This window comes from Azolla caroliniana, unplaced genomic scaffold, assembly GCF_043228905.1.
Source record: "Azolla caroliniana isolate FFs.n. ecotype wild unplaced genomic scaffold, voAzoCaro1.0.p SCAF_9, whole genome shotgun sequence".
NCBI lineage: Eukaryota > Viridiplantae > Streptophyta > Polypodiopsida > Salviniales > Salviniaceae > Azolla > Azolla caroliniana.
Window position 1 is genome coordinate 14124609 of NW_028230444.1, and position 23904 is coordinate 14148512.

Consider the following 23904-nt stretch of genomic DNA (forward strand, 5'->3'; position numbering starts at 1 on the left):
CTAACGATCATTTACTCTCTTCTTTTCTCCATTACACACACACACACACTCACAGCTCCGTTTCCTATGAAATAGACCTCATTTTCTCTCCGTGAGGAGAGACACACACACACACACACACACACACAGTTCAAATACTTCTCTGATCTGAGAAACCATGTCCAAGGCAGTTTCCCAACTTTCAGATGCTACTTTTGGATCCCTATTAAGAGAATTGCAGGTATTTCTTCCAATTGTGTGTACTGTAGTATAGAATTCTATATTCTTCTATAATTTCATTTTGCATGTTTGCTTCTGAGAGAGCGAGCGAGAGAGAGGACTAAGAGTTTCTCAGCTATGGGACCAATGAGTAGTTAAGCTGTAGGATACATGATATAGTAATTCTTACAGAGCTTGTAAAGCCAAATAATTCTGGGTGCACTTCAGGTCTAGAAACATCACTACAAGAAAATAGAAACATGAGTTTGGGGGCGGGGGGTTAGAGATGGTAGTGAGGATGATGACCACGAACCATGATGTTGGTGATGGTAATGGACCATTGTGATGAGGCCAAAGTCCGGGCCGCTAGACAAATAGTGATTACAAATGTGGACGAATTCATGTTGTGAATACAGAATAAAAAATAAAAGCTCTAGGTTTCTTAAAGCTCCATAAAAATGATCTCAATGCATGAAATGGTCTGATTTTGGAGATACTTTACAATCGTGACGCGCATAACTAATATTTACTGTATCCAAAGTTGCGTGACGTGCACAACTAATATTTACTGATTTTGGAGATACTTTACAAGCATAATTCGAGTAGATATGTTTGAATACTGTATGCAAAGTTGGTTGGCGTGGTGGAATGAGGCCATGATGAATTCAACAAGTGCATGGGTGTTCTCATGTAGATCATGTATGAAGAGCAATGATCTCCATGAATCCAATGATGGTATGCACTATGCGTCTTATATCCTGCTTCTCATGGCGTTCATTGTTGTTAGCACTCCTCATTTGGCTCTATGGGAACTCCTTGACATGTTGTTAGTGGAGGTGTGGAGCTATAGAAGAAATCAGTGATGTGCAATTGCCGTAGCATCCACATGCTAACATAAGGGTTGATTCATTATGCATTTGAATCTTGAGCAACCTTTGGCCTTAGTGTTGTGGATCAATCTTCTCCATCATTTATCGAATGATGATGGAGGGTGTCATGCTTCTTTCTGATGTGTTTGTAAGTTGGACGTTTACATGCAAAACGTTCCTTGCTTTAGATCTCTCCTTCACATAATTTGCAAAATCTTTTGGCTCTAGGAAGTTTGTCTTGCCCTGGTTTGATCTCTAGTAGTTGGTGGAAGGGAACTCTGAGTTGGTCTATTGCTTTGTGAGAAGTATGTGGCATGTAGACACCCATGTACCTCAGTCTCTCTATGAATCCATCATCTGAGAAGTTCATGAATGATCATTGTAATAGGGCATCTTTGAGGGGAGAGGCTCCCTTGGTGTGATCTGATTCTTGTGGGTATAGAGCTGGCATAAATATTGCAGCAATACTTTGTTCTGTTCATCAGTTTGGATAGGCGTATAATATCAAAAGATTGCAAGATCTCGATTTCGAGACCATTGTTGCTGAGCCACTTCATATCTTGTGAGTACCATGATCCTTCTACATGTTCTATTGTAATTTGTCACCAATTGTTTGAATGCTTCAGATAACTTACATGTAATTCTTTGAGGCAGTATGGTTCAAATCAGGTTCATGAGGTTTATTGTTTCGAACAATGCTTCTACTGTCATGGAGAATGCTACCAATTCAGCATGGATGATCTCATGTGGTGTGGATTCTTTGCTATGTAATAATGGGTGTTCTATTTGCATCTACATGTACATGGGAAGGCTTGGAGCCCATATAGCTTTGCTGTACACAAGGGCATGGGTGAGCATGGTGTCGAATAACCATACTTTAGTACGGGTCATATTAGCATAGCTAGAGCTGCATATCCTTGAGTGAGTTTGAGCCATGGAGAAACATCCATTTGTGCTTGTGTGTGAATCCTAGGTACACGCGAGAATCAACTACTTCAATTTCCCCTAATGATAGGGTGAAGACAGCTTTTGGACACGAATTTATCAAAGATCATGGACGTAAGACTTTCCTAGGTTTACCATGAGCTCTTTTTTGTGGAAAGAACCATATAGCACATGGGGATAATGTGTTAAAAATACATGAGATTCAAAGACCAAGAGGTTTACCATGAACATGGAAAGAACCATATAGCACATTGGGATAATGTGTTAAAAATACATGATATTCAAAGACCAAGATTATGTCATCAACATAAAGAAAAATATGGAAGGGTGTACAAGATATATTGGTTCCCTCACTACCTCCACATTTTGAGGTAGTTCAGTACCTTGTCGATATATTGTCCAAAGAGGGTAGGTTAGATGGAGTGGGCGTCCTTGCTTCACACCAATGGTGCTTGTGATTACGTCTAATGTCCCCCTAGACATATAATGTGTCCCAACACTTGCTACTATAGTGTATATATCTTCTACACCATGTTAGAGCATTTTTGAGTACACAAAGTATTTGTAGGAGACATTGCCTTGGTATATATAGTGTCAAAGCCCTTGCACAAATCTACACAATATCAATACAATCACTTCTCTTGCATTTTTGTTTGTTTGAGAGAGAGAGAGAGAGAGAGAGAGAGAGAGAGAGAGAGAGAGAGAGAGAGAAAGAAAGATATATTAACGTCTTTTAAGAGGCCAAAATGGCCTATAAGACCGAATAAGAGATTACATCTTAAATGTTTTCTCGTCTTTGAGAACAAATCAAAATAAAGTAAATATTACACAGTAAATATAAAAGTAAATAAGATGAAAAGAAAAGAGACGAGAGAATCTGGTTTTTGGCCCATGCGAGATTCTCAAGTTAGGTGTATTGTAGGTTTTGTCTCCGAAAGATCTCTATCATAGGTCGATCCAGAATCGAAATGTCTCCGAAGCGAGGGAAGCACCTACAATGGCGGGAGATAATGGCTTTTATTTGTCGATGACAAGGGTGTCGAGGTTGTGGTCCATGGGGCCGGGGCCTACGTGCACGGCAAATTGCCATTGCCCGATCAATCAAAACCCCTTTGTTATATCCTGGTCTGGATCCCATTTCTGTATCTTGGGGTTGACTTCTAGCATTAGGAGTGATGGAGCTAAAGAAAGTTGTGATTGTTCTTTGTGGATGAGCTTGTGTGGCTGTATTCTTCAGCAACTTTTCCCGATGTCTCTTGAGCTCGAGCAAGAAAAGTCCTAGGCATCTTTGGTCCTCATATTCCATTACCTTGCGTAGTGGGCCAAAGCCTTGTTTAAAGAGGCAATGGTATCTCCCTCTGATTTCATAAAAGACACTACAATGACAAACATAGTGTTCTTCGGATTCCACTCCTTGATGACACAATTGGCAAATTCTCTCTTCTAGAGGTAGTCGTGTATATCTGCCCACCTCAATCTGTAGCTGATGTGATGAGGTTCGCAGCTGCCCTATCACACTACGCAGCGCATAGGATAGATGTATGTCCATATAAGGTGGCCTTATGACAAATCCATCCTCCGATGTATGTAAGAAGTGTGTCTTATAGTGGGCCATCTTTGTACCAAGTGCTATTTTGGGGCTGATCCATGTTATCTTGTTTTCTAAGTTAATAATATCAGTTCGGATCACTCTATTCTTTTCCACTTTGGTCATATTGAGATGGGGACAGTCCAAGCTATATTGGAACGGGGGTAGTGCATTTATACTCATGCCATGTGACTCGAACCATTGCTGCATTTCAGCATACCAACAGTGAGTGTCTGCATTTTCAGCCAATTGTCTTGATGACATAAGTGCCAACCTTGGGTACCTTCGTTTAGGGAGCTCCCAAAGACGTTGGATAAATGTCACTGATTGGAACAATGCCTCAGTTATTATAGGTGCTGCTCCCATCTCTGCCCGGATAATATTGTGGGGCACCGATGCTTTGCTCCTTATCATGTGAGCAATCATTGACACTAAAGGTCTCTCTAAATCTTTCCAATGATTTGCCTTGTTAAGACTCGGTCCCCATGTCTCTACTCCATAGAGAAGAGTTGGTGTGACAAGTGTATCAAATAACCATAGCTTAGTCCGTGGCTCTTGGAACTGCAAATGTGCACATTGTCTTTCGAGAGCACCAAGGGCTGCATATCCATGAGAAAGTCGGGCACAAGCGGCCTCCTGTAAGGAGAACCTAGGTCATGTAAATGTTACTCCTAGGTATGTGTAGGAGCGTGTGTATTCCACCTTTTCCTCTCCCAAGAAGAATTCTGGTTCTGATCTTGTTACCCATGCTTGGGTGGTGTTAAACACCATCACTTTAGTTTTATTCATGTTGATTGATAAACCTTTGTCCGTACGAAATAGTTTTAACGCATTTAGATGTCTTTGTAGTCCCTCCGGAGAGTCAGAAATCAGCACAATATCATCAGCATATAGTAATATCTGTATAGCTATACTTGCTAGGTGTGCTCCGGAACCACCAAATCTCTCTATGTACTGTGATACCTCATCTATATAGAGACCAAAGAGTGTGGGGGATAGTGGGCATCCTTGCTTCACGCCAATTGTGCTGGCCACCGCCTCTGACAAGCCCTTAGGAGACCGAACTTTTCCTGAAACAGATTCATAGAGTGCATAGATTCCCCATTGCATATCTATAGGAACACCAATGGCCTCTAGCCGCTGCATAAGCCGAGCACGTGGCACAGTGTCAAAGGCTTTTCGAAAATCCACAAAGCAGCAATAAATCCTCTTATTGTGGGCTCTGCCCTCCTCAATAAGGGCCCGGAGGGTGAATATGTGATCCAAAGTTGTGAAACCCTTCCGAAAGCCTGCCTGTCCAATTGAACGGCATCCATTTTGCTCTGCCCATATACTCAATTCTGATTCCAGAATCGAGCCATATAGTTTAGCCAAGTAATGGCCAATCATGATTGTCCTATAGTTGCTTGGCATCATGGGGTCTCCACTCTTAAGGATTGGCACAATGGTATGCTGAGTCCATCTAGTAGGAAAACCTTCGCACATGGCTCTATTAAAGATGTGTGCTAGCAATGGGAGCAAGGTGTCACGGGCATAGATAAAGTGTTCACCCACCAATCCATCATGATCTTGGGCCTTCCCGAATTGTAGCCTATCAATGGCATTTCTTACATTTTGTGGTGTAAAGAAGGTTGATTCATGTGGGCGTGAGGCATTCGGGTGGGGAAGAGGAGGTTACCCCGGGGTATCATATAGGACCTTTGCATATTCGTGCCACACCTGAGGTGAGGTCAGTTGTGTGGTGGGTTGCCTCATTAAACATTTTCCATGCTCTTTTACTCTCTCGTCCTAGAAACAAGCGATACAAATGATCTTCAAATTTAGCCAAATACAATCTCTTCTTCCTCCTTACGAGGCGTTGGAAGGTTGCTCTCGCTTGGTTGTGTGTATAAATGCCCCGAGTTACATCACGTTGCAAGCATCTCCTTGTATCACGACATTCATCATCATACCAACTATTTTGTATTACTCTACCGAGTTTGGGGGGGTTAGCCGTTGTGTGAGGGAAGGCTTTTGTGGCTGCTTTATGCAATGATTTGGATAAACCTTGGGTAAGTTCAAGGGGTGCGAAAGGATCCAAATCTAGCATGCCATTGTATACACCACAACTATAGACATCAATTGTCTCGCGAATGAATAGATACCTAGCCAGCCCCCTCTCCTTAGCATATACATCCTTTGTGCATCCATCCTTTACCTCAAAGCGTAGATATGCATGATCAGCTGCCAAGCCAATAGGTCCTCCCGATATAGTGAACACTTTTATTTCAGGTATAAGAGATGGAGATCCCATTACATAATCGACTGTGCTTGCACCCCCTTTTGTGTTCCAACATGTCAAAGCATCTGATCCAGGCCATTGTGACAAGCCATTATATATCACAAGTTCATGCGCGCTTCCCAAGGCTAGAAAGTGTTTTCCATATTCAGTTATAGCACTCATATCTTGAGCTTTTCTCTTTAGACCAACCTCTTCCGCCATAACTTCTCCATAGACAGCCTCGTCGGTGTTAAATATAGTTGTTTGTTCATCCTTGGTTCGTGCATTAAAATCTCCTAATAGTATTATATCCCCCATAGTAGCAAATCTTATGATATCATCATATAGTGGTAGATATGGTGATTCACCTAGAGGTGCAAACCTTGAATAGGCAAGTGGAAAGTAGCAAATTGCAATATATAGCTCCCTAAGATCCCCTCTTTTTATGCATATCCACATGTAGCGTGCATCCACATCCTTATGTACAACATGCACTCTACCATGGAGCTCCTCTTTGTATAGCATAGCCACTCCTCCCGAACCTCTAGTGCTTCCTTGTGTCCGAGGTTGGGGGCGACATATTGACTCCCATCTGTATCCTTGGACCTCGGGGAGTTTGCTAGCCATACATTGGTGAGTCTCTGTATACATAGCAATATCTGTGTTTTTCAATGTATCTTCAAAATATCCGACATCTGTCCGTAGAGAGCCGTTGCAATTCCATATGGTCATGCGTAGGGTCTCATAGGCCATATATCGTCATGCGGATCTCTTCTCTGTAATAATGACCTTGCCGTCTCTATATACGGCCCATTTACCTTCCTTTCTTGCATCAAGCACTCGTGGCATGTTTTCTTTGCGGTGTGCCACTTGGGCTGGAGTGAGATCGTCATCTAAGTATATCTTTTCACCGTTGAGTGCCTTTCGTTTAGAGAGGAAAGCTTTTTTCTTGTCAATATCCATGAAGCGGATGATAAGGGCTTTAGCTCTAGACTCATCTCTTCCCACTCTCCACGCCGAAGCAAATGGAATATCCGATGCTCCAATCTTTGTTGCGAGATTCTTGGCATCTTCTTGTGGACTTCCCTTTTCGGCCCAACCAACCACTCGTACATGCAACACACGAGCTTTCCTCTTGGCTTCTTCTTCTAAAGTAGCATTCATCATTGCCATCCTATCCATGGATGTTCCTTTTTGCTTTTTTACTACCTCTATCCAAGGAGCATTTGCTTTAATTTCGTTTTGGGCGTGCTCAGCTTGAGCTTTGGCATCTTTGGCGATGTCTGCCCATGTTTGCATTTTCTTCGTGACATTGGCTTTCACTGTAGAGATGCATCTTTTCACTGCTTCTTGTCCTTTTTCGAAATCCACTTTTATAGCTCCTAACTCAAGCTTACTTGAGGATATTTCATCCTTAAGGTATTGTGTCATGTCATCCTTGAGCTCTAAGTGTGATTTCTCCACATGGCTTATAATGTCTTTCCGCATCTCTTCTAATAACTCAGCCTTGATAGAGGCGTACAATTCTGATTTCTGTTTCTCTATCTCATTTTTCATTTCTTCCTTTAGTGCTATTTCGATATCTTCTCTAATAAGGTTGATCTCTTGCGCAATCAAATGGCGTAGAAGATCATGTTTCCCATTTTCGACATTGAATGGAATGTCGGATGGGGCCTGTGTTCTAGGTTCCTTATGCGCCCTTCTGACGCTATTCAGGTCCCGTCCTTTTCGTCTATGATATCTTCTTGTGGTCTTCAATAGATCTGGACCCTCGTCATGCGTGTTAAGATCCATCTTTTCAGTGTCTGTCCCTTCGGACTCCATGGTGTCAGATGTTGAGGGCAGAAAGAATAGAAATTACTACTGGGCAGATAGAATACAGGAACAGATGAAGATACAGGAAATCAGATTTGGAAGAGAATGCACAGGATCAGGCATTGCAGAAAATACAGAGGACAGACATTTCAGAAAAGACAGATAGAGCCAAAACCCTAAACGCAGAGCATAAACCCTAAATGCAGAGAGAGAGAGAGTGTGGAGAGAGAGTGTGTGTGTGTGTGTGTGGCAAGAGAGAGAAGAGAGATATTAACGTATCTCAAGAGGCCAAATGGGTTTTCAGCCCAAGCACAAAATTACATCTGAAAATGTCTTCTCATCTTGGAGAACAACAAACCGAGAGAGAGAGAGAGAGAGAGAGAGAGAGAGAGAGAGAGAGAGAGGCCAAAATGGCCTATAAGACCAAATAAGAGATTACATCTTGAGTGTTTTCTCGTCTTTGAGAACAAATCAAAATAAAATAAATATTACACAGTAAATATAAAAGTAAATAAGATGAAAAGAGAAGAAACGAGGGAATCTGGTTTTTGGCACATGTGAGATTCTCAAGTTAGGTATATTGTAGCTTTTGTCTTCGAAAGATCTCTAGCATAGGTCGATCTAGAATGGAAATGTCTCCGAGGCGAGGGAAGCACCTACGATGGCGGGAGATAATGGCTTTTATCGATCGATGACAAGGGTGTCGAGGTCGTGGTCCATGGGGCGGGCCCTACATGCACGGCAAATTGCTATTGCTCGATCAATTGTAACCCCTTTGTTATGTCCTGGTCTGGGGCCCATTTGTGTATCCCGTGATGAACTTGTAGCATTAGTAGGAGTGATGGGGCTAAAGAAAGTTGTGATTGTTCTTTGTGGATGAGATTGTGTGGCTGTATTCTTCAACAATTTTTCCCGATGTCTCTTGAGCTCTAGCAAGAAAAGTCCTAGGCATCGTTGGTCCTCATATTCCATTACCTTGCGTAGTGGGCCAAAGCCTTGTTTAAAGAGGCAATGGTATCTCCCTCTGATTTCATAAAAGACACTACAATGACAAATATAGTGTTCCTCAGATTCCACTCCTTGATGACACAATTGGCAAATTCTCTCTTCTAGAGGTAGTTGTGTATAATCTAAAGAAAAATGAGAAGGCACATCTGTTCAGTAATATACATTGGTATGTCACAACTAGAGGGAGAAAATACAGAGATCGCTTATTTTTACATGAGGAGAAAGTTCCTCTTTATAAAGGCCAAGATATGGCTGTTGGGCTAACTAGCTGTTGGAAACAACTAGCCGTTGGGCTAGCCGTTATAACTTTTAAACATTCTCAACACTCCCCCTCAAGATGGGCGAAAAATATCCACTAAGCCCATCTTGTCACACAATCTAGTTAGACTTACTGGCCCAAGTCCCTTTGTAAGACAATATGCTACTTGATGTTCAGTAGAAACATGACTTAATTTTAATATTCCATTATCAAGCTTTTCCTTGATAAAGAATCTGTCAATTTCGATGTGTTTGGTCCTATCGTGCTGTACCGGATTGTTGGCAATGCTGATTGCTGACTTATTGTCACCCCACAACATCATCTGATTTTCTTGATTCTTCTTTAGTTCTCAGCCATAACATATCTGCAACTCCTATATCAATAGCTCTATACTCTGCTTCGGCTGTTGACCTTGCTACTACTGACTGTTTCTTACTCTTCTAAGATACCAGATTGCTTCCAACAAACATGTAGTATCCTGATGTGGATTTCCTATCATCAGCACAACTAGCCCAATCACAATCACAATAGCCCTCAATGTTAAAATGACCATGTTTTCTAAAGATTAATCCCTTCCCCGGGGCACCTTTGTGATATCTCAGAATATGGTACACTGCATCCATATGATCTTTCCTCGGATCATGCATGTAGCGACTTACCACACTTACTGCAAATGAAATATCGGGACGGGTGTGAGTCAAATAAATCAGCCGACCTACCAATCTTTGATACCTTTCACGATCAACTTTCTCTCCTGCAAGTTCAATTAGCTTGATCTTTTGGTCGATTGGAGAAGTTGTCGAACCAAGCTCGAGGAGATTGCTTCAGTCCATAAAGCGACTTCCTTAGTCTGCAAACCTTACCTATTGTTTGAATTGTACCAAAACCTGGGGGACATCCATGTACACTTCCTCCATCAACTCTCCATGAAGGAATGCATTTTTTACATCTAATTGATGTAATTTCCAATCCTTATTCACTGCTAAGGAAGTAAGCGTTCTAACAGTGCTCATCTTTGCCACAGGTGCAAAAGTCTCATCGTAGTCAATGCCATATGTCTGACTATATCCTTTAGCCACCAATCGTGCCTTGTATCAATCTATTTTTCCCTCTGGGGTTTGTTTTATTGTAAACACCCATTTGCACCCAACCGCCTTCTTTCCTGGTGGTAGTGACACAATCTCCCAAGTTTTGTTCTTCTCAAGAGCTCCAAGTTCTTCTTGCATGGCTGCTTTCCATTTTGGATCTTCTTTAGCAACCTGCCAACACTTGGGTAAAGTGATAGAGTCTAATGATGCAGTGAATGCTCTATGTGGTAGTTGATATGTTGGAATAAGAGATAAACTGAGCAATATCATGAGGAAAACCATAACGATCAGGAGGGACTCCTGCATTACTGCGAGAGGTCCTCCTAATCTCTATAGGAGAAGGAGAGGAAATCATATCACCTGTGATTTCTGGGTTTGGGAGTTCTGTAGGTATTTCAGAAGTCGAGGCAGGTCGGGACATGGAACTTGATGGCACATGTGGCACTGAAGATGTGTTCATATTTCCTTCTTTCTGCCTCCTCTTCCTTGTATACACCTTTAGCTCCCCCACAGCTTGAGTCCCAACACATATAGGCTTCTCGTCTTCGTTTCCTTCTTCTGTACCGCCTACACTCACTTTTTTCTCAGCTGATGTAGGGATCAGTAAAGGAATTGATCCTATTTTTAGCAACCTCTCACCATTATCTCCTTCCCTCATATTTTCAGTCTCAATTAAGTCATCAATGGGTGAAGTTACCCCTTCTTTATAATATGGCTCTGACTCTCTGAAATGCACATCCATGCTCACAAATAATCTCTTCTCTACTGGACTCCAACAAACATAGCCTTTTTGTGTGGCAGAGTATCCCACAAATACACATTTTACAGCTTTAGGATCAAGTTTTCCTACAGATGGTCTATTGTCCTTTACAAAACACACACATCCAAACACCTTTAAAGGAAGGGTTCCAGAGTTATTGCCTTGCAACAACTCACATGGAGACTTCCATTCCAATACTCTAGAGGGCATTCTATTGATCAATGTGGCAGCCGTCAAAATTGCTTGTCCCCACAACTGCTTTGGGACATTCATAGAAATCATCATGCTTCTCGTTACCTCTAGAAGATGTCTATTCTTCCTCTCTGCTACTCCATTTTGTTCTGGTGTATATGGGCATGTAGTTTGATGTTGTATTCCTTGATCTGAGAGGTATGCCCTAAATGTCATGTTAGCATACTCTGTTCCATTATCAGACCTCAACACTTTTACTACTACACCATATTGAGTTTGAACTGCTCTATGAAAATCTTTAAAACAAGCAAATACTTCATTCTTTTTCCTCATCAAATATAACCAAGTCACACGAGAGAAGCAATCAATGAAAGAGACAAAATATCGATATCCATTAATAGAACTTGTGGAACATGGTCCCCAAACATCGGAGTGTATTACATCAAATGCATGGGAACTCCTATGACCTGAACTAGCATATGAGCTTTTACTAAGCTTACCAAATTCACATGCATCACAAACAAGTTTTGTTTTATCAGCCTTTTCAAAAAGGTTTGGATACACCCGACTCAAAACGCCATAAGAGGTATGTCCCATACGTTGGTGGTAAAGTATCAACAATTCCTCATAACTCATTTTAGATCCCCTTACATCTTTCCCTCTACCATAGATGCTAATGCTAAATCCAGCCCTTCACGATCCAAATACCATAGTCCATTATGCCACGTGCCAGTCCCAAGTCTCCGACCTGTCCCTTTCTCCTGGAATATCACCTTGGGAATATCAAAAGAAACAACACAGTTTAGTTGGTGTATGATAGAACTTATGGATAATAAGTTTACTGGGAAAGAAGGAGCATGCAACACATTAGACAATGTCACAGAGTCGGTACATTTTACTGTACCTATACCCACTACAGGTTGTGTTGTACCGTCAGCAATTTGAATGCTTTCTGGCATTGATAAGTCAGTATACGAGGATAATTCATTAGTATTACCTGTTACATGCCTAGATGCACCAGAATCAATGATCCATTCTGGTGTAGAGGCAAGAGTATTTGTGTTGCTAGTACTTGTGGTTGAATAAGCATAGGTGGCAATGTTACCTCTTGACATGAATGAAGTATCATCTGCGGCTCTTTGCTTCCTCCTAAGTATTTCTAAGAGAGCTTGATCCTCTTCGGTGAACACCACCTTAGTTCCTTCCTCTTCTTTTGTTACCATCAAGTTTGCTTGGTGACCTCCTCTTGCACCTCTTCGGCCCCCTCGACCACGACCTCTAGTTTGTCCATGTCCTCCATATTCTCTCTCCTTCAATGGTTTAGGGCAAGCATTCTTTAAATGACCAGCTTCACCACAATTGTAGCATTTTCGATTTTCACTTCCGCTTGAATTTGACACCATTAGTGCTGATCGTACCCGTGGAAGTCCGGTAGTGTCAGAGAGCAGCTTCATTCTACGCTCCTCTTGTATCATAGTCGCAATTGCCTCATCAAGTGTGGGAATTTCAGCCTTGGCTAGAAGAACTGCCCTTCTTTGATCAAATGATGGGTTGAGATGTTTCAAAAATTGCATGGTTCTTCTTTGAGCAGAAATTTCCTTGCTCTTACATTGAGGATCATTGCACATTGTCACAGGCAAGAAATGATCGTATACTGCCCATAGACGCTCCAGCTCTATGGCATATTCCTGAATCATCCTATCTCCCTGCCAAACAACATCTATCTCTTGCTCGATTTGAAATACTCTCATATTGTTTCCCCTACCAACATATGTCTTTTGCAATTTCTCCCATATCTCCTTCACACTTAAAATTCCATCAATTGTTGTGGCGATTGATGGAATCATGGAGTTGAGAAGCCACGTGTACAAAGACATGTGGGTAGCTCTCCATCCTTTCCATTCATTGCTCGTTGTGACTAGAGGTTCTTTCTCTTCTCCCGTTAGGTAGCCGTCAAGGCTTTTCCCTGCCAAGGCACCTATACTCCGACGCGACCAGCTCAAGTATGTGGCTGGTCCATCGAGTTTGAACTCAACTGGGAGGAGTTCAAGTCGGGGTGGCGGTTGTGTTCCTGTCACATCTCCAGATGCTACAATCTCAGCCTGCTTCATGTATTTCACCAATGTTTTCACCTCATCCTCGTTCAATTTTGAAAACACCTCATCCATCTTCTCAACTTGGCCTATCTCTGCTCTCCTCTTCTGACTTCTTTTCTCAAGTCACCTCTCAATCACATTGCAATGTCATCCCAAATAAAAAAAATCCCCCTTTCCTCTCTTGGATGCTAGGACAGTGCTGTTCCAATCGCTGTCATACCAGCAGAAGGGTGGATCTAGGGTTTTGCAGAGGGGTGGATCTATGCTCTGATACCATAAAGAAAAATGAGAAGGCACATCTGTTCAGTAATATACATTGGTATGTCACAACTAGAGGGAGAAAATACAGAGATCGCTTATTTTTACATGAGGAGAAAGTTCCTCTTTATAAAGGCCAAGATATGGCTGTTGGGCTAACTAGCTGTTGGAAACAACTAGCCGTTGGGCTAGCCGTTATAACTTTTAAACATTCTCAACAATATCTGCCTACCTCAATCTGTAATTGATGTGATGAAGTTCGCAGCTGCCCTATCACACTACGCAGCGCATAGGATAGATGTATATCCATATAAGGTGGCCTGATGATGAATTCATCCTCCGATGTGTGTCTTATAGTGGGCCATCTTTGTACCAAGTGGTATTTTGGGGCTGATCCATGTTATCTTGTTTTCCAAGTTAATAATATCAGTTCAGGTCACTCTATTCTTTTCCACTTTGGTCATATTTAGATGGGGACAGTCCAAGGTATATTGGAACGGGGGTAGTGCATTTATACTCATGTCATGTGACTCGAACCATTGTTGCATTTCAGCATACCAACAATGAGTGTCTCCATTTTCAGCCAGTTGTCTTGATGAAATAAAAGCCAACCTTGGGTACCTTCGTTTAGGGAGCTCCCAAAGACGTTGGATAAATGTCACTGATTGGAAAAATGCCTCAGTTATTATAGGTGCTGCTCCCATCTCTGCCCGGATTATATTGTGGGGCACCGATGCTTATATTGTCTTGAGAGAGAGATAGATAGAGAGAGAGAGAGTTTAATGTCTATTTTGGTCTCTTCCTTAGCAAATATGGGTGGAATCAGGGGAGAGTGATTCAGAGATCGACACAGCTTTGTTAGAGCTAGAACAGGAATGCTTACAGGTCTATCGGAGGAAAGTAGAGCAAGAGAACCAAAATCGGCTAAGGCTCCACCAATGTGTGGCCGAGAAAGAGGCCGAGCTCGCCGCCCTCTATGTTGTCCTAGGGGAGCGCCTTGTCCATCCAACTGAGGTAAAATTTTTAAATATCTTTATCTCCCCTTAATATTCATTTGCTTTTTTAACCATGAGATGGAAGGTGATCTTGCATTGTTAATCATCTTTATAATGTTGCTTTCTGGAACTTGCATGCATGTATTCTGCTTCAAAATGTGTGTAAGAAAGGTTTTTTCAGATTCATGATATAGGTTCTATTCTACTACGTGGTTTTTCTGCTAGATTTGCGATATAAAATACACCAGAAAGTAAAGATTATACAATAAATTGAAGATGAAAGCCTAAATTAAAAAGACTTACTTGCGTTATGTTGCCTAAGTTCAGATAACCGAAAAGAAACTGACAGAAAAGGAAAGATTTCAACAAAACAAATCGGGATGAAATCTTAAAATCTAAAAACACCTACTTTTCCCTTTTGTGTGCTCAATTTCAGTTACCCAATAAGAAAACAACCTCTTTGAAAGCCCAGCTTTCAGTCATAATCCCTCAGCTTGAAGAATTTCGGTCCAAAAAGGAAGAACGGAAAAAGCAATTCCTAGAAGTGAGATCACAGATAGGAAAACTATCTAGTGAAATAACGGGGGATCCATCTGAACTTGGTATTGACCTTCTCTCTAGCGATGAAGAGGACTTATCTCTTGGGAGGCTAGATGACTACCGTGCTCAACTTCAGGCATTGCAAAGGGAAAAGGTTGGTTTCTAAACTTTCTCATCAACTTGTAACTTTTATAAACTACATGGATGAATCATGGGTTATATATAATCATGTTTTAAACATTTTTTTTAGAGCGAACGGCTTCATAAGGTTTTGGATTGTGTAAATACACTTCATGGGTTGTGTTCTGTGTTGGGGATGGATTTTGCTAAGATGATCAACGATGTACATCCCAGTTTGAACAAAAGCTCGGGTTTGCAAGTGAAGAGTATTAGTGATGATACCCTGGAGCGTCTCTCGAATACTGTACGAATGTTAACAGAGGAAAAAGAAAAGCGGACAAAAATGGTATCATATGCGGCTCAAAACTTTTAATGAAGCCAATACAGATTATACGTAGATTTATCTGTTGTTCTACATGTTCTTTGTCATGCACTTTCAATGAAGCCTTGACAAAGTATGTTGATTATTTTCTAGTATGGCCACATTGTCTTTTAATATGGAATGGCTACAAATATGAAAATTTCCTTTGTTATTTTGTAGCTACAAACTTCATTGGTGACATTAATGGAATTGTGGAAGCTTTTGGATACACCTCTTAGGGAACAAAAGTCTTTCCATCACATGCTTCACCAAGGATCTCTAACAAGTGCTCCTGGAAGACTAAGTTTGGAGGCAATCGAACAGGTTAGCAGGATCTTTTCGTATATTCTCTCAATGGGGGGGGAACTGATTGCCGTTTTTGGCAACTAACTCCTTACAGTGGTTCTGAACCACTGATTGTTTCTCATGAATTATTTCTTCATACGTGAACCTTAAAATACTGATATATATGCTCCCTCCTGGATTTACATATGTGAACGAACAATTATTATGTGTTTTCATCCATCCATATGTATATACATTTGTATATCTATATATGCATAGTTTTATACATATACATGTACAATGTACATGAACGCACATATAAAGAAAGGCATACAGAAACACATGCAAACATGTACACAGATACATACACACATACATAAATGCATACAACTTTGATCCTATCCATCCAAATACACATGTGGATGTCCACGTGATATTTGTATATGAATATGGTGTTTCTTCACAAACTTAAGTTCGGATTTGGCAGGTGAAGATTGAAGTGCAGAAGTTGGAAAAGCTAAAAGCAAGCAAAATGAAGGAGCTTATTCTAAAGCGAAGTTTAGTGTTAGAGGATGTTTATAGACAAGGACACATGGAGGCCAATCAAAGTACATCATCTGGAAAGACGAATGCCTTGATAGATTCTGGCATGTGAATTAAAAGTTAAAAATGTTTCTCATTTATAGATATTGTGCTTGTTATATTGTGATTTAGCATGTAAACATGTGTTGTTTTTTGTATTATTGTAGGAATGCTCGATGCTTCTGAACTCTTGCTAGATATCGAGGGACAAATCATACGTGCCCACAAAGAGATAGAAAGTCGGAAAGAGATCCTGGACCGAGTTGAGAAATGGCTCGCAGCTTGTGAAGAAGAGCGTTGGCTTGAAGATTATAACATGGTATAATTTTTGGAGTATAAATCCAGATTGACTGTTTATGTTCTAAACAACGAGTCTTTATGCCAGAGGTGATTGATTATCTAAACTTATGTCAGTGCTTTCCTTCACAGGATGAGAATAGATATAGTGCCACCAAAGGTGCCCATCTTAATCTCAAACGTGCTGAGAAAGCTCGTATTATGGTCGCTAAGCTACCATGTAAAATATATCCTTTTTATTATTCATAATTTTTTAAGGGAGATTTGCAATGCTAAACACTTTACTATGTATAGCTTTAGTCGATGGTTTGATTGCGAAAATCCGGTCGTGGGAGGAGGAAAAAGGCATGTGCTTTCTCTTTGATGGGGTAAGATCTCATCAATCATGAATAAAACCGTTTTAAGAATTTCTTTGATTTTAGCATTAAAGTTTTTTTATTTTTTTACTTATGCCATGTGATCAGTTATGCAAAGAAAAGTTTAAGGATTTTTTAAATAGTTTTTTTGAATCTTTTTACTGATATGTAAAAGCTATGTTTTGAGGCGTGCAGTTGCGATTGCTCTCGATGCTCGAGGATTACAACTTCAATAGGCATGAGCGAGAGGATGAAAAGCAACGAATAAGGGTAACATCTACATCTCGCACAAACTGTCATGTTCACTTTTTCTATGCTCTTTTTGCACAACTCCATTGGTTTTTCTTAGTACCTGCCTGACTAGTTTTGTATTAACTTAAAGCGCTATATAGAGAAACCTGCAATATTATATTTTTATTAGTTTTTTTTCTGGCAATAACTTCTAGGAAAAATTACCAAAATATGCTTCTTATGTATCAAACAGTTCAAAGAGTATTAGAATCTATGTTATAGTCTCTTGATTAGTCAAATATTTTATTGAAGCCGTTAATTAGCAAATTAAGCTTAATACTATAATGAAGCTTCTAATGGTCTCGTATACTATCTAATTACAAGCATAAATGATCAAATGCAACTTTTTAAGTGCCACCTAAGGCACTCTAGGAACTAAGAATTAAATCATGTAATTAGGAGATCTTGTTTCTTAACAAGTATGTATTGCAGATGAAACGTCATAAACTTCCATAACATTTTTTAAGTTATAATTATTAATGATGTGCTTCATCTTTCAATTTGTTTGATTAGGAGCGTAACGATGACAGAATATAGCTTGGTAATTTTGAATAATTAAGCGAGTATACTGTCCTAAATTTCTATTACATGTAAGGATATGCTGAATTTTTTTCCCAAGTTGCATACTATTGGAGATAAGACAATATTTTCAATTTGCTTTTGGTGTTAACTTATATTACTAGTGGGAGAAGTTATTATGTGGTCTAGAAAACCCCACAAAAAGAATCACAGTAGTGTACAAAATGTAGAATATGGCTGGTGAACAATGAGAATACAGGGCTTGAAAGCTCATACAGATGAAGATACAATACATATATGGTGTTAAAATTGGGGAAACTTTTTGTATTCTTTCATAATATCAGGATCAAAAGCGGATGCAGGACTTGTTTTTGATTGAGAAGGAAGCATTGTATGGTAGTCAGGGAAGTCCTACCAAAGGCACATTTCCCGGGGTTAAGCGAGGGGTACGATCAAGCACTTCAAGCATGTCATGCACACCACGTCGGTCGTCCTCTACACGTGCAACCACCCCGACTCCAACAAGAACTCCAGAGTCTACACCGCATAGCAATTGTCACAAACACCACACACCTTTCAATCGATCAAGAAGTAATAATGCATTGAGATCGGTTCCCTCCCTTAATATTGTTCAGGCCATGCACAGAGACGACACAATGTCTGTCATCTCTGGTGGAGGTTCCGATTCGAGCTCCCATGTTGGCTCCTCCGCTTGTGCTTGAATTCATGAGAAGCACATCACTATTGTCTGTTCCAACAAAGCTTCTTGCGCAATTTCTTATGGGTTCAGTCAATCATAGGGTGGCATTTAGTTCCCTTTCATATTTTTCAAATCATTGAAGCAAATGTATATGCTCCATCACTATCCTTCTTGGGTAGATGGCAGGAAATCCTTCTAGAGTCATAAACGTAAATTCAATCAAACCCAACGATGCCAAGGGGGTTGGTATGCATGTTAATAGATGAAATATGGGCTCTTGTCAAGGTATTTTGCAAGTGTAAATCAAGATATTATAAACCCGACAATTGTGTACGAATTAGATCTCGTTTACCATCAAAGATGAAATATATTCCCTTATCTTCTAATATTGACAAACACTTGGATGGTACAATTTTTCATCTTGAGGCATTTTTGTTTAGTATTTATTATATTCTTCATGTAACTTTGTATTCTAGACATTTTTTATAGTTTATGTATTCAATTTCTCCTCAATTAGATGAACAAATACTGTATCACCAAGTATGTCTTTAGTGATTGTGCTAATTATAGGATATTGATCGATGGGTGTTGGTATAACATTTTTTATAAATGGACACAAACAATGGTATAATATAATAATTAGTTTCCTTCAACTCCTCTTTAAAGACTACCTTACTTTTTGTAAGAGCATTCATCACCTTCAATCTTCATGAATTATGGACATCAATCAACTTGTTTCAGGCCATCATAGGGAGTCTGTGGTATGTGAGATTTTGTTATAGTAGGGGAAAGTATAGTAATTGTGCCTTTTCTTGAGAATAACCCCAATGCAACCATAATTGCATATAAAAGTTAACAATATAGGGATCCAAGCAGCCAAAGTAGGGGGAATATAATGATCTTGGCAACAACTATACACAATGGCTACTAGTGAAAGTTTCTTGTAATTGGTGGATAAAAGATTTTAAATGCTTTGCATACACATTTGTTTCACGGTCTACTATTTTCTTCAAGTTCTCGACTTGGGAAGTATAAGGAAAGGCCAAGGCAACTTTGAATATAAACTTTATGCTATATTTTCATTGTGGAAAAACTTACCATGGTAGTTGTTTGGCACAAAGTATCAAACATTTAATAATCAAACTTGCTAGAGTCTCAAGGTCAATATAGTAATGGAAGAATAGCACACATTTTGGAGTAGCAATATGAAAGGTATCATCAATCTTTTTGGTTTTGAACTATAGTATTGTGGCGTTCAGGACGTAATCAAGATGTAATTCCCCAAAATAACCAGTCCCTTTTACCATGGCTTGTCTATTACTTACATAATGCAATTACATGATGAACGTTATAACCGTTCACTTTCTATTCTTGGCATGACTTGTCTTGGCTGTTACAATATGTCATACACGACACCTCCCCTTTTAAAAACTAAAATCAAATAGAATGAACAACTCTCTCAATCAACTATAAGCATGTGGTCAGTTTGTATGTGCATGTACCGCCATACTCTCGGCCATTAGATCACTTGTAGGTATTCGTTTGATCCGGCTAATATGCGCCACCGTTTTGGATCCATTGGTTGTTCTACAGGCGATAAGTGTGTTGCCCAATCTTTGCCACGACGGTGTATGGTCCTAGCCATCTATGCATGAAGGACTCACAAAGCCCAACTTTCCTGATTGGGTAGTACACTCTTATCGTCTCACCCATCTATAACTCGGTAGGAATGTGTGATGCATCTAAGTATCGTTTCTGCCTTCATTGTGCCATATGCAGGTTGTATTGAAGAGCGCGCCGAAGGAGAGGTTGATGTGTTTGTAGATGGAGCCACCACTCTATAGCATCATTGCGGCGGGGTTGTGCTTTGATGGCATGGATGTCGGGAGGCAACTGCGGGTCTCAGCCATACAAAGCTCGGAATGGACTGATGCAAGTAGATTCTTGCATCGATGTGTTATATGCATGGACGACGAATGGTAGTATTTGATCCCATGACTGATGTAGGGGTCAAGGGGATCAACATAAGCTGAAATGGCCTGCTTAATAGTCCGACAAATGGTAGTATCTGATCCCATGACTATATTTCAGAGAAAAACTACGCTAGCTTTTACAGGTTTCCCATACCCTTTACTTACAAGGTCGTGGTCAGTTACGCTTGGAGCATGAACCGTTACAATGTTCACAATGCTTCAGTTTAATGTTACGCTTCCCTCATCCTTATGCTACGGTACTTTCTGGCTCCATGCCTTCGCCCTGTTCTATCCTTTCCCACTAGGTCGACTTCGGCAGACAACACCTGGCACGCTTGTGGGACAGTGCTATAGCACCTCAGACCTACTTCCACCCTTTATTCCTTGTCGAAAATGTCGAGAATACTGGGTTCTGGGCGGTCTCTTATGTCAGTCGTGGCGGGAGTTTCCGCTACGTTGCTTGGCTCGGTCGTGTCGGACTTCGGCCGTCAACTTGGTTTCGTGGGGCCATACTTTTGGCATAAAAGGCCGACTCCTTCCAAATTGTATTCGTCTAAGTGTGAACTTGTTAATAAGTTAGGGCTTAGTATATAAGCGAATACCTAACATTGTAATGAGTAATGACGAGAAGAGTATTGTATCTCTGAGCGAGAACGAAGTAATAAGAAGCTTTCCATTAAAGCTCGATCGACTGCCTAAGTCTCGATTCACTGTAATTTCTGTGTGTTGTTTTCTGTGCATAAGCGAACAGGTCCGCAAAAGTTTTCGGCATACGTATACATAGATATACATAGTTCTGACAACTGGTATCAGAGCGACCTTGTTGTACGACGACAACAGACAATAGAAGAAGCTAAGAGGAAAAGGCCAGGTTAGAAATCTTACTTTCATAAAAGGAATATGGCTTCAACATCCGGAACATGAGTTGAAATTAGAAAGTTTGACGGAAAAAATTTTGCCCTATGGAAGGAGATGATGCAGGACGTGCTGATCATCTGAAGACAGGTTGAAGCCATTTGGCACAACGAAAAGCCTACTTTGATGACAACAGAAGAGTGGAGATCAGTGGATGAAATAACACGATCCACCATCAGAATGCACTTGGCCGAAAACGTCTACTTCAACATGGCAAAAGAGACGACAACGTTCTCATTGTGGGAAGTTACATGCTGTTTATGAAAAGAAGTCCTCATCTTCGAAACTGATCTTGATCAAACAACTGTTCAACATGAAGATGAGAGAGACTGATCCGGCAACCTCCCACAACAACACCTTCAGCCGGGTGTTGTCTGAGCTCTCGTCACAAGGGATCAACTTCGAAGAAGAAGTGAAAGCCCTTGCCCTCCTGTCGAGCTTGCCGGCGAGTTGGGAGGTATTCTGCACGACATACGCCAATAGCTGACCGATCCTAAACTTGGACGAAACAATCGGTCAAGTCCTCACAAAGGGCATCAGGCAAAAATCGATGGGACTAACCATCGATGAGTCGGCAGAAGCCCACCACTCGACCGAGTCGAACGAAAGAACAAGCCAACAGAACCGGTCGACGCTACAGCCGATCGAAAACAAGGGGAGACCGACAACGGTCGAAGTCGAAAACGGGCCGAACAAGTGAGTAATGTATACATTGTAGGAAAGCTGGCCACAATGTTTCCGACTACTGGTCATTAAAAAGAGAAGAGAGTGGTCGGCGATCCGAGTAGAATCGGGGACGTTCCGACTCGAACCACTCTCCAGTCGGCAACCAGATCAATGTTGCCGACACCCGATCCGGAGAAATCCTCTCCTTAGAGGACTCAATGATCGGAGAAGTCCTCTACAGTGCACAAGCTGCACACACGTGGCTACTAGACTCTGATGCCACATTTCACGTGACCCCCAACATTGAATGATTCTCGAACTATTTAGCCGATGCCAGTGGCACAGTCCGGTTGGGAAACGGGCAAGAGTGCAAGATAGCCGGAACTAGGAGGGTTCCCATCAGATTGCCAAATGGCAACACAATAACCCTGCACCGAGTTCGACACGTACTCGATCTAAAGAGGAGTCTGGTCTCCATCAGCATGTTAGCCGAAGACGGGTATCGAACGACTCTATATGAGTCAACATGGGTGATTAGCCGAGGAAACCTCAAAATCGGTAGTGGGTGCAAGTATAATAATCTATACCCATTGATGGTGATCAACCCTGAAGGGGCCGTGAACGTAGCTGTAAAGACCAACCCGAACCTATGGCATGGCCGACTTGGCAACATGTCTCAAGCCGGACTTGATGGGCTGATGTCGGTAGGCTACATCCCGAAAATCCAGGCAAAGACGGACTTCTGCGAGCATTGTCAATATGAGAAACAGACCCGAAGTCCACACTCTCTCCAGTATGAGATAGTACGACAACCCCTAGAGCTCGTGCACACAAACATATGTGGGCCCATACCAGAGCGATCACTAGGAGGCTCCCGGTACTTCATCACATTCGTAGATGACTGTACACGAAAAGTTTGGGCATTCTCCATCAAGTCCAAAGATGAAGCGCTCGAGGTCTTCATTCAATGGATATCTGAAGTGGAGAACCGGTCGAGATACAGAGTGAAGACACTCTGATCCGACAACGGAGATGAATACACCTCCAGAGCCTTCAAACAGTACCTGTTCGGAAAAGGGATCTGACACCAAAAGACCGTTCCCTACACACCCATGCAAAATGGAGTGGCAGAACGAATCAACAAGACGATCCAAGAGAGGGTGATGGCAATGCTCCAACAAGCCGGACTGAAGCTGGAATTCTGGGCCGAGGCATTGCAGACGGTAGTGTACCTGATAAATCTGGCGCCGTCAAGAGCAATCAGGCTCGAAGTGCCATAGACACTATGGTCAAGCAAACAACCGACCTACGATAGGCTCCGTATATTCAGATGCGAAGCCTACGCCTTCATCCCTCGGGAAAAAAGGAAGAAGTTGGCACCCCATGAAACAAAGTGCATATTTCTCGGTTATGGAACCGATGGGGACTTCGGCTACCGGCCATGGGACCCTGAGAACTGGAAATTGATCCGGAGTAGCAACGTAGTCTTCAAGGAAGACTCTATCTTCTCTCAGCGGAACCAACAGAAAACAATTGGTAAGAAGGTATCCTTCGAAGATGACATCACTATCGTAGAAGGATCGACCCAACGGGCCAAATCGGAGACTCGACAAACAGTCAAACTCTAACAAGTTGCCAACTTCCTTGCCGACACCGAATCGGCAACAAGTCCTATTGTCGAACTCAAAGACCAAGTCTGCAAAGACACAACTGAATCGACAAGGATCGATAAAGGCAAAGTCACCAAGAGACAAGTCAGAAAAGAGTCGATGACAACCACAGGGGAGGACAACCAGACACTGCTGAAATCCCAATCCGGGGGTGGGACACCTAACAAGTCTCCTGACACAACTGGTTCAACAAATAACGATCGTCAATTTGAACCGATCGAAGGATCTGAACTAGATATTATGGCACCTAGGAGATTTGGAAGAGCTCGAAGGAAAACAGAGTTTTATCAACCAGGCC

At 41.4% G+C, this 23904-nt stretch overlaps 2 protein-coding genes and 1 pseudogene across 4 annotated transcripts; 1 reads left to right on the forward strand and 2 right to left on the reverse strand.

Annotated features, from left to right (window-relative positions):
• The first annotated feature begins 7 nt into the window (after positions 1 to 7).
• LOC147860215 (65-kDa microtubule-associated protein 1-like) lies at positions 8 to 18836 on the forward strand. Of its 3 annotated transcripts, none has more exons than XM_087324289.1 (11): positions 8 to 220; positions 14144 to 14350; positions 14768 to 15025; positions 15122 to 15337; positions 15533 to 15676; positions 16125 to 16284; positions 16387 to 16538; positions 16649 to 16736; positions 16811 to 16884; positions 17068 to 17142; positions 18027 to 18836. In XM_087324289.1, exons 1-11 carry the CDS (start codon positions 158 to 160, stop codon positions 18402 to 18404), a joined length of 1815 nt encoding a protein of 604 aa, XP_087180415.1. In that variant the 5' UTR covers positions 8 to 157; the 3' UTR covers positions 18405 to 18836. The 3 variants fall into 3 exon arrangements, with proteins under 3 accessions (XP_087180415.1, XP_087180416.1, XP_087180417.1); XM_087324290.1 differs by having other exon boundaries at positions 16817 to 16884; XM_087324291.1 differs by having other exon boundaries at positions 16649 to 16676.
• On the reverse strand, positions 2920 to 6613 carry LOC147860216 (uncharacterized; annotated as a pseudogene).
• Positions 11511 to 13348, reverse strand: LOC147860217 (uncharacterized). Its single transcript, XM_087324786.1, has 2 exons — positions 12088 to 13348; positions 11511 to 11755 (listed from the first exon to the last, which is right to left on the reverse strand). The coding sequence occupies exons 1-2, from the start codon at positions 13148 to 13150 to the stop codon at positions 11700 to 11702; spliced, it is 1119 nt and encodes a 372-aa protein (XP_087180912.1). The 5' UTR covers positions 13151 to 13348; the 3' UTR covers positions 11511 to 11699.
• Positions 18837 to 23904: the final 5068 nt, after the last annotated feature.

Excerpts from the sequence above, each read along its gene's own strand:
- LOC147860215 (XM_087324289.1), top strand. The coding sequence starts at position 158 with ATGTCCAAGGCAGTTTCCCAACTTTCAGATGCTACTTTTGGATCCCTA. Across the intron at positions 15,677-16,124 it reads GTTTGGAGGCAATCGAACAG|GTGAAGATTGAAGTGCAGAA; the intron begins GTTAGCAGGATC and ends CGGATTTGGCAG. Across the intron at positions 17,143-18,026 it reads ATGAAAAGCAACGAATAAGG|GATCAAAAGCGGATGCAGGA; the intron begins GTAACATCTACA and ends TCATAATATCAG.
- LOC147860217 (XM_087324786.1), bottom strand. The coding sequence starts at position 13,150 with ATGGATGAGGTGTTTTCAAAATTGAACGAGGATGAGGTGAAAACATTG. Across the intron at positions 11,756-12,087 it reads TACTTCATTCATGTCAAGAG|GTGATATTCCAGGAGAAAGG; the intron begins GTAACATTGCCA and ends GATATTCCCAAG.